Source organism: Triturus cristatus, chromosome 3_1 (assembly GCF_964204655.1).
Source record: "Triturus cristatus chromosome 3_1, aTriCri1.1, whole genome shotgun sequence".
Taxonomy (NCBI): Eukaryota; Metazoa; Chordata; class Amphibia; order Caudata; family Salamandridae; genus Triturus; species Triturus cristatus.
Window position 1 is genome coordinate 856660064 of NC_140583.1, and position 14856 is coordinate 856674919.

At 41.9% G+C, this 14856-nt stretch overlaps 1 protein-coding gene across 3 annotated transcripts in view; it reads right to left on the bottom strand.

Moving 5' to 3' along the window:
* The window catches only part of RAPGEF4 (Rap guanine nucleotide exchange factor 4), a 1002526-nt gene that overhangs the window by 326606 nt on the left and 661064 nt on the right, over window positions 1-14856 (bottom strand). For all 3 annotated transcript variants that reach the window (XM_085645283.1, XM_085645282.1, XM_085645284.1), the window contains one exon: window positions 591-774. In XM_085645283.1, coding sequence (XP_085501409.1) covers window positions 591-774 — 184 coding nt within the window. The remainder of the gene's footprint in view (window positions 1-590; window positions 775-14856) is intronic.

Sequence of the window (14856 nt, forward strand, 5' to 3'; positions counted from 1 at the left end):
AGGTAAATTTGTTGAATTTCTCACTAAATGTTTCGAACATAATGTGTTTGGAACTGAAAGTTGCAAATTATTTAACAAGATTCAAGAGCAGTAGGTGCCAGTAACAATATAAATTGCCTTAGTAGTAGTATTCTAAAATATTAGACATCCACATGAAACATAGCCTCCAATGTTTGATAGCTGAGGTTAAGCAACTGATCATTTAAAGATTTTTGTCATCCCAATTTCAGAACCCCAAAGACTATGGCTAGTTGACTGAACAATACGTCACACAACAATTAATTCCACAATCAGCAAAACATATCCATATACTGGGACTATCAAAAGAAAAATAGTAATGCAAGTAAATAGCAATTGAGCATGCTTACTGCTCAAATAGTACCCTGTGGCAATGAAATTGAAAACCACATTCAAATATTAGTAGACATTGTTCAAAGAACAAGAACTCATGAATAGAAGGGTGTGCTAGGTTGTGAAGGGCTAGTGTACAGTCTGCTGAAATAAATAATAATAATATTAGATAATATTTCTTTAGTAGCAGAAAGCAAAGGTACCCTTGTAAAATACAACACATTCTGAATTACACTCACGGTTTTCTCAATATCATCCTCATATGAGCATCTGGTCCGATCTGAGACAATAAAAGAAATGTGTCTTGGAGCTCTTCATCACTTTCCTTCTTCTCTTCCTCAGATGGCATCGGGGCATCTTCTTGTTCATCATCAAGGAATCGATAAAAAAGATATTTGTCTTGGAAATGGTATTCTTGATCCACTAGAGAAAGACATGATAAAAAAAATCAAACACTATTAGAATGTGGGAAATCTCTCTAGCCACATACCTAATGAACAGCCTAACAGAACTTCTGTTTCTTGTCTCAGGTTCTTCTGTTTACTGGCCACATCCTATATATCACATCAAAAAAGTATGTGCAGACTGAAAATGGTGTGTCACACTTTTCCAATCACTGTCTTTAACTTGTTAGTAATGTTTGCTACCACTTAATCATTCATGTATGAGATAGCAAATGTTTTCCAGTACCTGGATTGGCAGAGCGGGTGGCATGTCACTTAAAGCATGAAGAAACATGCAAGGTAGAATTGTCAAGTTCTCCACAGTCTGAACGAAGTAATTGTAAGATATATAGATTTCCTGAAACATGTTTAATTGTATCTTATCATTATACAGCATAACAGCATGCAAACAAAAGGAACAAAATATGCCTTTCACAAATTACAGTGACAGCTGCAAAATCATCAACAACGTCTCATCTTGACCACATTATGGAAGCACAGCAAGCTTATCTTGTCTCGATCATTGGTCAAGAACATTGTGGTCTAATGGACCCAAGGAAAGTGGACAATTTTTGATTATTTATCATCAGGGATTACAAAGGACAAATAATCTTTCCTTTATTTTGTCACTCATGTTTGAAAGACTTAAATGTCTTGATGATAAAACAAATAAAGCATTTCTTTGGTTAGAATTAGTAATAACTGTAGCTTTTGTACTCTTTCACTTGGAATTTCAAAACTTTCTACTGCAAAAGGGGATAAATCATGCCATGTGTTTTGGAGCAGTCCAATATTAGTAGCTTACATCGCTAACCATAATGTTTTCTCTTATCTTGTTCACTTTTCCTTGATTAAACAAAGTACCTATAAAACAATAATAAACAATCAAAGGACACAGTAAGAACATTTAAATTATGGCAGACTGTCCATCAAACTGTGAAGTTTGGGCAAAGAACAGACTGCTGTGACCCCGCAGTAAATTACATGCCATGTATAGAGATCCCCCTCTTGCAGCATGGATTTTGTGGCAAAAGTCTACCCATTGATAAGGTGGGCATAGGCAGTCTCTGCACACATGTTATGCCAGATGAACCACCAGCCATTGTTCTCCAAAAAACAAAGAATAAATGTCTCTTATTGCTGGGAGTTTTCTCCCACTATGTTGGGGAATTCTTTTCATGTATCCTCTTCATACCTGGAAATGTCTACCCTGGAAGCCATATCCTAAATAGGGCCAGGCTTCTGATGATATTACAAAGGCAGCCATGTGGTAGAGTCACTAATATTGGAAACAAACTCATTGGAACCTTCACATTTAAATGAGGGAAATGGGTTCATGTGTGTTGGAAGATGATGTCCGGCAATACATATGGCAATCCCATTAGCAATTTCACGTACTGACCTAGTATCAGGAATAGAACAAGACAATGTTTTGTCTCACAAGTTAAACTGAAAAAATACAGTGTTCACCATCAACTGTTTGGGGAGCTTCATTCTGCTTTTAGAAGATGCCAACAAATGTATTTGTGCTTTGAACATCAGTAGAAACAAATCAAAAGATTTCATACTGTGCTGTTAAACTCATGATTAGGCCTGTAATTCTGCTTTGAAGTACATTGCTCAGTAGTGGTGTCAACACTGCCTTTCAGTAAGACACACAGTTATGCAAAAGAAGGCACACAGAACCTTTGACATTGTATCTTAAGTGATGACCCAGTCCACTCAAGAAACACCTCTATGACATGCAAGCCTTCATGAAGTGCAGTAAGAATGCTATGAAAATATGTTGATGTGCTGCAATTCTGAATTACTGGCATTTGTAATAAAAAAAAAGTAATACAAGTTATTGTAGATCGTAAGACTGTAAGAAAGTCACAGGCACAGCAGGTGTAGAAGACACCAGTTTGTATCCAAGCTTACACAGAACCCTAATCCAACTGTTCAAAGGAAGAAGAAAGTCAAGACATTCCAAATTTTTTCCACAGGAACTTCCTTTAGTGGAGCTTGACTAATCTTGAAGCTCAAACCTGCAAGAGTCAATGGGGTCTGCAATGCACACAATGCCAAACTGCCAATACCTTTTCAGAGGTAATTTATTAAAGGTCCATACAAAATCAATAGTAAAAGTGTAAAGAGGATACTGTAATAGTGCAGAATAAGAACACCACATAACTCTGCCCTATTTGGAACTTGCTGGCCTCAACACGATTCCTACATGCTCCATCTGCTTGCTGCATGCAGCTATGATTTCAGTTTATATTTGCTGTTGAACAATTGTGATCATGTTAATGTTTTGAAAGTTTCAATCAACTAGTCTCATTAATTTTGTTTGAAAAAATAAAAACGAATTCAGACTACCTGATTCGAACTCGTTTCTACTACATAATGGGCTGTAACCATATTTGTTTGTATGGCATGTGATGTTCTCAGCCCTGGGTATTTGTTTTGTGCTTACTGTATATGTGTCATATGTTAAATTTTGTTTGTCTGCCCACACCCTCCTTCATCCATGCTCTGATTTAAATTAAATGTTCAGAACCTGATATTTTTTCCCTTTACACATGTCTTAGTTCAGTTCCACACTGTTAAATTCAAACTGTAATTAAAACTATATAATTCCATCATTTTGTAAATCAAACTATTAATTAAAACTAGTTAATAACTATCGTGCCATAGACCATTAATGAAGATCGACTACTAAATTATAATACTTACAGGAAATGTTTGCATCAAACATCATTTCATTTCTTTATTTTGGCCACAATGTGACCATAAAAGAACAACGAATAAAAAAACACAGCACATAATAAATGAAAAGTACTTCACAAGTTGGGAACACATTTCATCGCCAAGGGGAGGCAATCAGTAACCTTTCTAACATTCAAGTGCATGTTTCATAATAAACCCTTTGACCAAAGCATCTATAAAACACAATAAATTAATAACCACCACCAGAATTCTACCATCGGCACATTAAGAAACAATCAGACCTAAAACCAGCTGAAACAGCATTAAATTCATGCTTTTTTTGCACATTTTAAGAAAGAGCAGATGCTGACCCAATTCGAGGGGCAATCCAATATTTGCAAATATTACAAAGCAACCAAGAAGTCTGAATGCCCCGTCTCCTAACAATGGGAAGCAACTACATACTACCATATACCTGATAGACTGTACAAAAAAATACAAAGTGCAGCAGGCTTTGAGGTGAGGCCTCATCACAGGGGCGTATCACAATGTGACCCCTCTCATACTGCCCCAAAGGGAAACTCAAGTGTCATCTCACTAAGCCGAAGCAGGACCATGTGAGTAGCAATCTCTCCCATATCAAATGTATTGTGTGTGGAATTGTGTTGTGTTGCCATTCTGGTCATATAGAATTCTACTGTTGCAGTCTTATTATTTTGCCTTTCATTTATATGGAAGACATTTCTTTAGACAATACTAGAGTCGCTGTGCATTTTGCTGTATGTATTTGAGGGAATTTTGTAAGAAGCCATCACAAGAAATAGATCCACAATTGTCTTCAGCGGGAACCAAACACCCAATTCAGACTCACAGGGTAGCGAAGTGGAGCAGAGTCCCCATTGCGCCAGGCTACCTCTGCGCTGTTACCAGGCTGTGTACGACAGTAGTCTCCCATGTGCAGCCCACATACGATGGCACACAAGTGTGTACCTGTGTTCACGTGTATTAGCCACCTGAACTACAGCATTACAGCGGCCTTATCTTAAAAGGCAGACACTGCAGGAAAACACACGCAGTCCGTATGCCATGTGATTGCCGAGAGTGAGATACTGGTAGTGAGACTCACCCACAGTAAAAAGCCCAAAACCAGGTGACTATATAAACAAAAATCCTGGGCATACTGAAGAGGCAGAACCCAATTTGCAACAAACACAGAGATCATTGGCATAAAAATAGAAGTTAATTGTTTAAATGTAATTTTCATCCAGTATTATTCAGTACAGGGTACTAGCTGGAGGGCTTAATTGTGAAAGTGACATATTTACATAGCTTGAGAAATTATTTATTGGCACAATAATATGTATGATATCTTTTTGGCCATTCGTGGTTATCTGAGTTCAGCCAGTCAGACTGTACTTGTGCATCAGTTATTCTGGTGTATGAACACCCATAATATGGAAGATGTCAGGTCTTCCGTTACAGCCTTGTTTCAAGCCTTCTGCAATATTAGCTTGACTGGAAAGGTGTGGTCCTGGAGAACAAGCCTGTACTGTGTCAGGAATTTCAAGGACAAGCAGCACTTACTCACTGATTGAGTAAGTGGTTGTAGTATGGTTGCGTAGGGCAATGTCTTTGGCAGACTGTCTCTCGATTGCGGGGGCATTGGAAAGGAGTTGGGCATTTGATGTGACATCTTGGTTAGTACTTCCATGGCAACACAGGCATAGAAGGGTTTAGGAGCAGCAATGACTTGCCGTAATGCCTGACAACATGTTGCATTTGCGGTTTGTCTGCTTTTCCCATATTTCAATCAGCAACCTCACATTCTCATACATTTCAACTTTCTTCACTTTGCAGTCCCCTCAGATTTTCTTGCAGGGAGTTCCTGAATTTCTTCTGCTTCTTATTTTCCTTTCAGCTTCTGCCTCAGAGAGTCTGCGATGATACTCACAGCGTGAGTCTACTCCTGCTAAGATTCTGGCAGCTTCCTCTCCCCTGCAGCACTGGGGTCCCAGTGCTCCCTTGCCCCCCAAACAGAAGGCGGTAAGTGCACTTGCAAAGGAGTTGCTGTGCGTCAAACAGTTATATGATATTTATTATACTCATCTATGAGTGCTACTCCTTTTATATCACCATACAAGACCAACTTCCTGAGGTTATCCTGTAACTCCGCCTTAATCCAAAATTACCTTTAGGTGCTGGTGGATCCTTGGGAAAAGTAAGAGAGAGGGAGTGAGTCTGTGTGTGTTTCGGTCTCTCTCTCTCTTCTGTAATCCCCATTTCACCTGAAGAATACCTACGCCGCCAGCCCATATCACCTGTAGGCACAGAAACGAATACAACGCACCTGTTGCAGTAGGAGCCTGACACTGGGCTCATAACTTGCGTTCAAACCCTTACCCGCTCCAGCAATCAGCCTGCGCCTTTGCTGGAATCCAAAAGGATTTTAAAATGGCCCGAAATGAAAGGGAATTCTTGTTTGATCCTTTATAGGGTTTCCACAGGCACGGCGCTGAGCAAGTGGTTTTTCCACTAATGAGAGACACATTCTGCATCCTCTAATCTCGCCCTGGAGAATCGTGCTGTGGGCAGTAGCTGCTATGGCACCGCTGGAGCAAAAAAAACTGCTGAGGGTTCCCATGTATTATAATCATTTGTTGCTCAATATACCTTACACCTTTTGTCCTGCCCTGGTCAATTTATTCTGCGAGCCGCATAAATAAAGAACTCAACATTAAATCAATCAAATCAGCTATAAACAGAATAATAGATCTATTGACTCTGGCAGTAGCTATCAAGCGAGCCCTGCATTCGATACATAGTTAGTTTCAACGTGTAATAGATGTAGTTAAATATGCTGTCCGTTCTTCGGGTTTGTAACAAATAATTAACTGTGTCAACTGTAATGATTCCTATACAGCACCCCTTCTAATTACATGTTATTAATGGAAGTGATTTGTCTTTAAAGGGCCTGGTAATGCCAGGGAGCGTGAAAAATGGAAACAAGGGCTGGATTACTTTCAATCGTATGTGTGCAGGAGAGCTTCTGTTACGTGACTGTAATTGTGTCTAAGCTGCATCACATTTGGTAAACCGAGCGGCAATACTGTTTTAATAAATCAATACCTCCTCCTCAGTCTCTTCTTTTCATAAAATGCACATGTGGTGGTTTTATGAAAATCCAATTTAGATTTCGTTACCAAATTAATGAACTTGTTGCGAACCATGATTTTTTTGCCCTATGAAAGTGTCCTATACATTTATATTTTAATATTACTTACATGAGTGCAATCAAATCACCTGTTTATAAACTACTCCCTGCCCTCAGTTATTCACATATGCTAGTCTTAGAGAGAGCGTTACAAGTCTTGGGAAATAACCCCGAATGAGTCATCAAGATTGCTTTTTACAGAGCAATCATGTCAGTAATACAATGATGTGCAATCAACTTGTACATATCTATATACACAGCTGGCAGTTTAAAATTACCAAACAAGCATTTTACTTACTCACAAAAGTTAATGCTAATTTGTAAAATATTTGCACACATAAGCAACACTTTTAGTGCGCAAAAACGTACTTCGGTGCCTGCCTTGACCCCTGTGCCCCAACCCCAAAGGACAACACATGGCGGCCGGTAAGGGCTACAAAGTCTTCATTATTCCAGTGGTCAGCACGCCTGGGGGGGGGGGGAGAGGGGAGAGAGAAAGAGAGGGGGAGAGAGAGAGAGAGAGGGAGAGAGAGAGAGAGAGACCATAAGTGGTGTCCGGTCCCCTCCCCATCTGGTCTGTGCAGGATCCTAGTGCCCACCTGCTCAAGTCGTACCAGCATCTCCCCCCTTTGTTGACAAAATAAAGACTTTCCCCTCATCTGCCTTAGTTGGCGAAAATGATCATGTTCTATGCTCTCCCCCTGCAATTAATATATTGCAAAAGAGACAAGTGAAAAGAACAAGAGGAAAAAAAGAGAGAGAAAGATAGAGCGAGAGATATACATTGTGACTGAGTCCCGAGAATGAAAGTTCTTCGACCCATTCATCATAGTTCTTCAATCAGCTTTTGGGGTTTTCGACTCACTCTTCTTGGGAGGGAGCTCTCCTTTCCCTGGCCCTTTTCTTCTCCTGCAACCTCAGCCCCGAGAGGTCCTTCACTGCTGTGAGGGGCTGCTTCCACCGACTTCCCTGTGTTGTCGCTCGGAGACTTCTGTTTGATACTTGGCTGTGCTTCCCCTTCATCAACATCTGATGTTCTGAACTCTCAGAAGTGAGAACTGTTTCTAGTGATGGAGTAAGACCCTGTCACTGCTGTGATCATGGGCCCTTTGACGTGTGTTATCTTCAGTGGCTGGCTCCAGAAAGGACTGTCTGACTTCTGTGTTTGCCATTGACACACAAGGACTAGATCTCCCTGCTTTAGTTGAGATGCTGTGGCATGACACTGTGTGTCAGCTTGTTGTTTCATCTTCCTCTTGGCCTCTTGTTCACGTGCAGCAGAATGTCACTGAGCTCAGGTCTGGCTTTGGCTTCCAGTTGAGGCAGGCGGGTCTTGTTTGTTTTCCCCAGTACCAGTTCGGCCGGGCATCATCCTGTCGAGCTCTGCGGGGTGTTGCGGTAATCCCGAAGAGTTTGGCACAGTGTTTGGCCCACAAAGATATGTGCCAGTTTTGCTCATTGGATAGCTTCCTTTATGTTGCCCATAAACCTCCCCATCATGACATTTGCTTCCAGCCATAGAGGTGTTATCTTCCTATGGTGTACTCCCAGAAAAAAAAAAAAAAGGTTTTAGAGGGCGAGGACTGGTCAATGATGAAGCATGACACCAGGTGGTGTGTGAGACCAGTCCGTTACATTTTGTTAGATGTTTCCACTCACAATATAACCCAAACCTCACAGTGGTCACTACTTTAGGAGCAGCTTTTTATGGTTAACATTCGTACTCCCAGAAAGGCCAAGAACTTCTTCACCTGAGAACGGTGGTCCATTGTCTGTCTTATGTGTCAGAGGGGCACCCAAGGCTGCAAAGATGTCGTCCAGAATTGGCTGGGTGGCAGTTGCTGATGATGATGACACTTGGCGCACTATGGGGAAACGAGAGCATTCGTCGATGACGACCAGCAGGTAGCTACCGGTGTTCAGCAGTACATAGAAATCTGCGGCCAGGGTCATCCACACACCCTGGGGGAGGTCAAACATGCGTAGTTGCTCCAGTTTGGGTGGACTTGCCATCATCTGACAGAGGTGAAAGCTCATGATCATGTCCTCTACCAGGCGATCATGTCCTAAGAACCATACTGCTTCTATTAGCATTTTTTTGTTACCACCATGCCTCTGTGAGACTCATGTGCCATGCTTACTGTCTGCCATTGAAGGGTCTTTGGTATGGCTATCCTGGTACCTCGAAACAGTATTTCTCACTCTGTTTCAGAAAGCTCTTCCTGTTCTTCTTTGAATGCAAGAATTTCCTCTCTTCTGACCATTTCACTTACTGGGCTACTGTTGTTTACGTCTCATCTCTGTTGCTGTATGAGTGTTTTGACTGCTTGTAGAGTGACATCGTTTGTGGTTTCTTGCACCAGCTCCTGTATCATGATTGGGGCAGGTGTGTTTTATCGCAGCACAAAGTTGAGGTATTCCTCGGCCATGGAGGATGTCTCTGTTGCACGGGGCATGGGATGCCGTGACATGTAGTCAGCAGGGTTGTGCTCCTCCTGAGGAAATATGAATTTTGTGATCAGTTATGTCCCCTATCGTAGACCCCAACGGCTCCATGTGCATGTTACAAGTACATGTATGTTCCCTCCAGTTCCAGTTATGAAGACGCAAATACATGTGCGTCCACCGTCAACATGTCCTCTTTCAGATCCGCCATGACTGGGTCAGATATTCCATTCCTAAGTATGAAAGGCCACCGACTTTATGTGGTTCACTTTCCACATTTTACAGATTCAGGTGAGTAGGCCCTGAATTCTGCCATCAAGCCTTTTCCTGCCTTCTGCCTCTGAAAGCTCCAGTCCGAACCTGCATCTGTATCCATGAACTTTGTCCTACTCCCTGCGCGGCTAACGGTGCCTGATCCAGCCTGTTGCCTGCCAAAAACTGTATTTCACCTTCAAGATTATCTGCTCCGCTCCTCATCCGATGCATTCCTGTCTAGTAGTTTAGGTAAACATTCTTCCAGCTACCGTGCAAAGGGCCAGGCCTCACTGTCCTCATGCAAGTAATTCATAGCCCCTGTTACCATGGAAGATTCCTGCCCCCTCGCATCTCATGTAGACATTTAGACGCTTGTACACACACTAACAGTCAGTATAGAATAGATTCCGTCCGAGAGACCTTTCCTTTTGGATAATACAGTTCTTTAAACATAAGATATTAGATATGATTTGGGATTAGGTTGACATGACCCCTCAGACTTCTGTCTCCACATGTAGAGCTAAATGTCAAGTCTCCTTCACCCTCTAGTTGCACGTCAATCACACGTCATGCGGCTGCGCGTGCATCTCTGCCAAGTATTTCTGCTGACATTGCAGGATTCTCTTATGGATCCACCCACTTGTGACATCATGTTTAATGACGTATTTAGTTACGCCTATGTTTACGCCTTTTTTTCATTACGTATGTGTATCATTATCTGTATTATCAGCTGTTACGCCTCTTGCATCTGTCTTAATGTAATACTTTTCATATAAATATCATTACTTGTCAATAATGTATTGCCTTCCCTTCCTGAACCTTCGTGGTGATGGAATTTGAAGCCTACAGTTCGAACTGTAATTCCTTTATAGAGGAATAAAGCCTTTTAGAACCTCTAATACCACGGATTCTGCCTCTTATATTTACTGAGTTATTCTTACTAGACTTTACCGCATAAAAAATAGTACCGGTAATGAAATATTTACCACATAAATTGGCGCCCGAACAGGGACACTTTCTCATCTCACGCGCCGGAGGTGCGTTGCAGGCCCGGTCTCCTGCCACAGCTGAACGGACAAAAACGCGTACCTGCAGGATTTCCTGTATCTCCCTCCGGCCAAGCGGGGGCGACTGAGGCTGCGATCAACACCCAGACGAGGCGGTGAGAAGTGCGAAGTATCCCGACCAGATCCTAGCTGAGAGAGCAAGATCCGAGGTATACAGAGGCCCACCAGGTTCCGAAGTTCCGAGTCCAGTCGAGTTGAGTCCAGTCCGGTCCAGTTTCAGTTCAGTTCCGAGGCCTTCCGTTCCGCGCTACCCGGTGAGTACCATTGCCGGGGAGGCATTTAAACGTGCACATAGGTTGTGCCGGTCAAGACGGGTTTGGGTACACAAATCCGGTCTGCACTGTTTTAGCAGTGTATCTGTACTGTTTAGCAGTATATCTAGTATGTCTTGCATATAATTCAGTATTATTTAGTGTCAGTATTATGTCAGTAACTAGTTTTCTATTAATTATCATCGTTCATTAAATGTTAAATGTTTTAATACGTTCTACATATTGTGGTGTGAATGATTGTTCATTATTGTATTAAGTGTGTTCAAATAATAAGGTCTAAAAATGCCGCTCTTTTCAAAACTAAGACAGATCAAAACCAGAAAAGGGGTACTCGAAGAAGCTGTTCCCATTCCACCTAGGGACACTCCAGGATACTTTATGTATCATAAGCATGGCCTAGATGCCGTGTTATTTCTTGATTTATGGGTGGACTACACCAAAGATTTACCAGAAAGTCAGAGATGGCCCGCAGCTGGGACCTGGGATGCAGATTGCATCATGAGAGTAGAAGAAGAATTATGGAAAAAGAAAGCCAGACAGTCACAGAAAGATGCCATTGAATTATGGCGTAAAGAATCATATAGACGTACAGAAAAAGCGCTCAGACAAGAAGAGAAAGGTAGGGAGAACTCGAATAAAACCCGAGAAAATTTATTAATTGAGGAAGGTACCCGAGTAAAAGCAGAACAAGTAGACAGACAACGAAACACTCTTATGAATGGTATGTATCCTCTTTTGGCCGAAGGGTTACCTCAGGCCACCCCGGAAATACCGAAAAACTTGACACCCCCATTGCTCCCGATAAAAGCACATCCCAAAACAGCAAAAGATATTTTCCTTTCTTCCTATTTAGATGATGTAGCTCCTGAATATGCTAATGCTCCGCCACACGCACAGCCCACCGATGGTGCTCAACGCCAAGATCATCCGTCTGTATCCCCGAAACAACAAACTCCTACGCCCATTCCCACAGGTCCGTCCGTTTCTACCGTTTTTCCCGCATCTACAATTTCTATCTTACATCCAACAAATCCTTTCTTGCCCAGCACCTCAGATGGTGCTACAAGAGGTACGACAGACATGTTTGCCACCCCGCCGCGAAATAAACAGACCCTTAGAGATTTAGCACTCCAACGTACACCCCAACTAGCGACATCCGACATGTTTAAAGAACACCTTGTGGATTGTAGATACGATCCAGTGCCAGGTAAACAGGACAGATTGCTACTATCATCACTACGTATACGATGAGCTACATTGTATTTAATGACGATACCAGGGATGGTTGAACACCTAGACAATATATATCACTTTGTCCAAACAGGGCGAGGCCCAGAAAGTATTAACGAAGCTATGGAATACCAGAAAGTGGATGTACAAAGACAACTACTACGTTTTTTCATAAACTGCGTGATCAGGAACCAAGACAGGCCTGAGGCAGATCATGATACCATGCAAAAACTTGCCAAATGGGGTCAGAACATATCAGACGAGAAACATGATAGACAGGCGTGTATAATCGCCATGTATCGAAAGATCCGCAAGGAAGTAGAACGAATACATAAAGAAAGACGAGAAGCAGACAGAATTGAATCAGAGGGAGAGGAGGAGCAAGAATCAGAACAATTAGATACGATAGCTTACGTAGGTAGAGGAAGACCCCATAATAATACTAGAGGCTTTAATGATCCGATACGTCCGATACGTCCAGAATGTAACAGACATTTTCAAGCCCCTATGTTAAATACAAGGTCCCCTGAACACCTATTCCAAGCCGCTGATAAATTACTCCGAGATCGAAGGGGGTACCATATGCTCGATTCCATGGATGAACAAGAATTAGCCAGGTCAGCAGTACAATGGGCTGACAGTCCCAGCAAATACAGTGATGATGCACTAGCACACACGTTTCTGAATCTTGCCCCAGACGAACAGCGTTTAGCTAGTATATACATGATTCAACACCTCCTTATATTATATAAAAGCCAACACTCCGATCCTGGACCCTTACCTGACATATTGACAGAACTACTCACGGATAAATGGAGAGGGTCAGGTACTGATTTGATTAAAGAAATTCTAGAATTTCGAAACCAGTATATAGTTTCCGCATACCCAGAACACGTTCCAAATCCCACTATGGGAAGAAAAATGTATCACATAGATAGACAGAATCCGTTACGCGAAGTACACCCAATCAGAGGTGAAGATAATAACTTTACACGCGTGTTTGTGTACACGCCTATAACTAAAATTGAATTATTAGAAATGAAGAAAGTAGTACCCAGCCATGACAAGGATCCAGCAGGTTTCCACCGTGAGATAAAAGACATGTTGCTCATGGGAGAGTATACCTACCCCGACATTATGAAAATATTGAAAGTGTTAATGCCTGCCGGTGTTTACGAGAAACTCAAAGAAAAGGAATGGGAGGTGGGAGACCAAAAGATAGATTGGACAGCATTAGAAAACGAAGAAAAGGCCCGAGCTGCAGGATCAGGGCTTGGGGAAAAGACTACAGCACTACCAGGATTACTAGTACAGGTACTGCCACGTTTATTAACTACGAAAAAGGAGGACTGGGGTGCAATCTCAGCCTGTAAACAAAAGCAAGATGAAGACACTAGTGATTTCTATTCGCGATTTGAAAAATGTTTTGGTATCAATAGTGGCATAAAAGCAAGTAGCGAGTCATATCCACATCTGTTTGTGACAAAATTAGTTGAAAATTCCCTGCCGCAAGTTAAGAATAGAGTATTGAAATTTGAGAGTACCTGGCAAGGTAACACCCCGTCACAGATGTTACAGATGTTACAATATCACCACAATAGAATTAGAGAAGAACAAGAACATGAACAAAGACGTATGAAAGATACGAAAATGAAAATGCTTGTTGCCCAGTCAGTTCCAGCTGATGGTCATAAAAAAGGTGATTCCGCAGGTCCGACGAAAGGGACATGCAACTATTGTAAGCAACAAGGTCATTATATACACGATTGTCCAGTTCTGAAACATAATATCGCCACGGGTAGAACACAGGAAAGACCACGTCCACCTAGACAGGATCAGAATCAACAACAAATCCCTCAGCATGCACAACCTAGGTCAGCTCCGCAACAACTAGCTCCGCAACAGGCAGATCTACAACAGACCGTAGCACCACCACAAGCGCAGCCTATTGCTGCCACACAAGCAACAACGCAACAGATGTACCAGTATGCACAAAATGACTATCCCGATTATCAGCGATACACATGAAATAGCCTAGAGAGGGAAGTTGGCTTACCCCTTATCGAGGTTCCTGTAGATCAAGAGGGACCTTATGTACATAGTGAACTATTAGGGGAAGACAGAAAGTTTTTACTTGATACAGGGGCAAGCAGAACAACTATACGACGCAGTGAAGTTCCAGGGGCACCCCTCTCAGGCTCACAGAATATTTCCCTTGGATTCTCAGGAAAGCCTATCATTAATGAAGTAACGCAACCCCTTCCACTTACGGTTGGTCCATTGACACGAACCACAGATTTATTGCTTACTAAATCATGTCCAGAAAACTTGTTAGGTATAAAAACATTGAAAGCCCTAGGAGCTATAATATGTTGTTCTCCGGAAGGAGTACGATTATTTTTACGTGATTTCAAAGGTCACTACGTGTCCAGAGACATGGATCACCGGCTGCAGAATTTACCTACACATCTATGGGCACAAGGCCCAACTGATGTTGGTTGCATGAACATTACACCATATCGAGTCACACTAAAAACAGGAGTAGTACTACCACGAATGCGACAATACAAGTTACCACCAGATGCTGTTGTGGCTTTGCTGCAAATCATTGACGAGCTCATTGCACAAGGAGTGGTTGTAGAAACCGACTCCAATGTATGTAATTCCCCGATAATTCCGATTCTTAAAAGAACGGATCCAAAAGCATCACCAGTATATCGATTAGTTATTGATCTGCGCGAATTAAATAAATGTATTGTACCACAATACCCTGTGGTCCCAGATATCTCTTCATTACTAACAGCTATTGACTCAGAAGCAACGTTCTTCACTGTAATTGATCTCAAGAATGCCTTCTTTAGCGTCCCAATAGATCCGGAAAGTCAATATTTGTT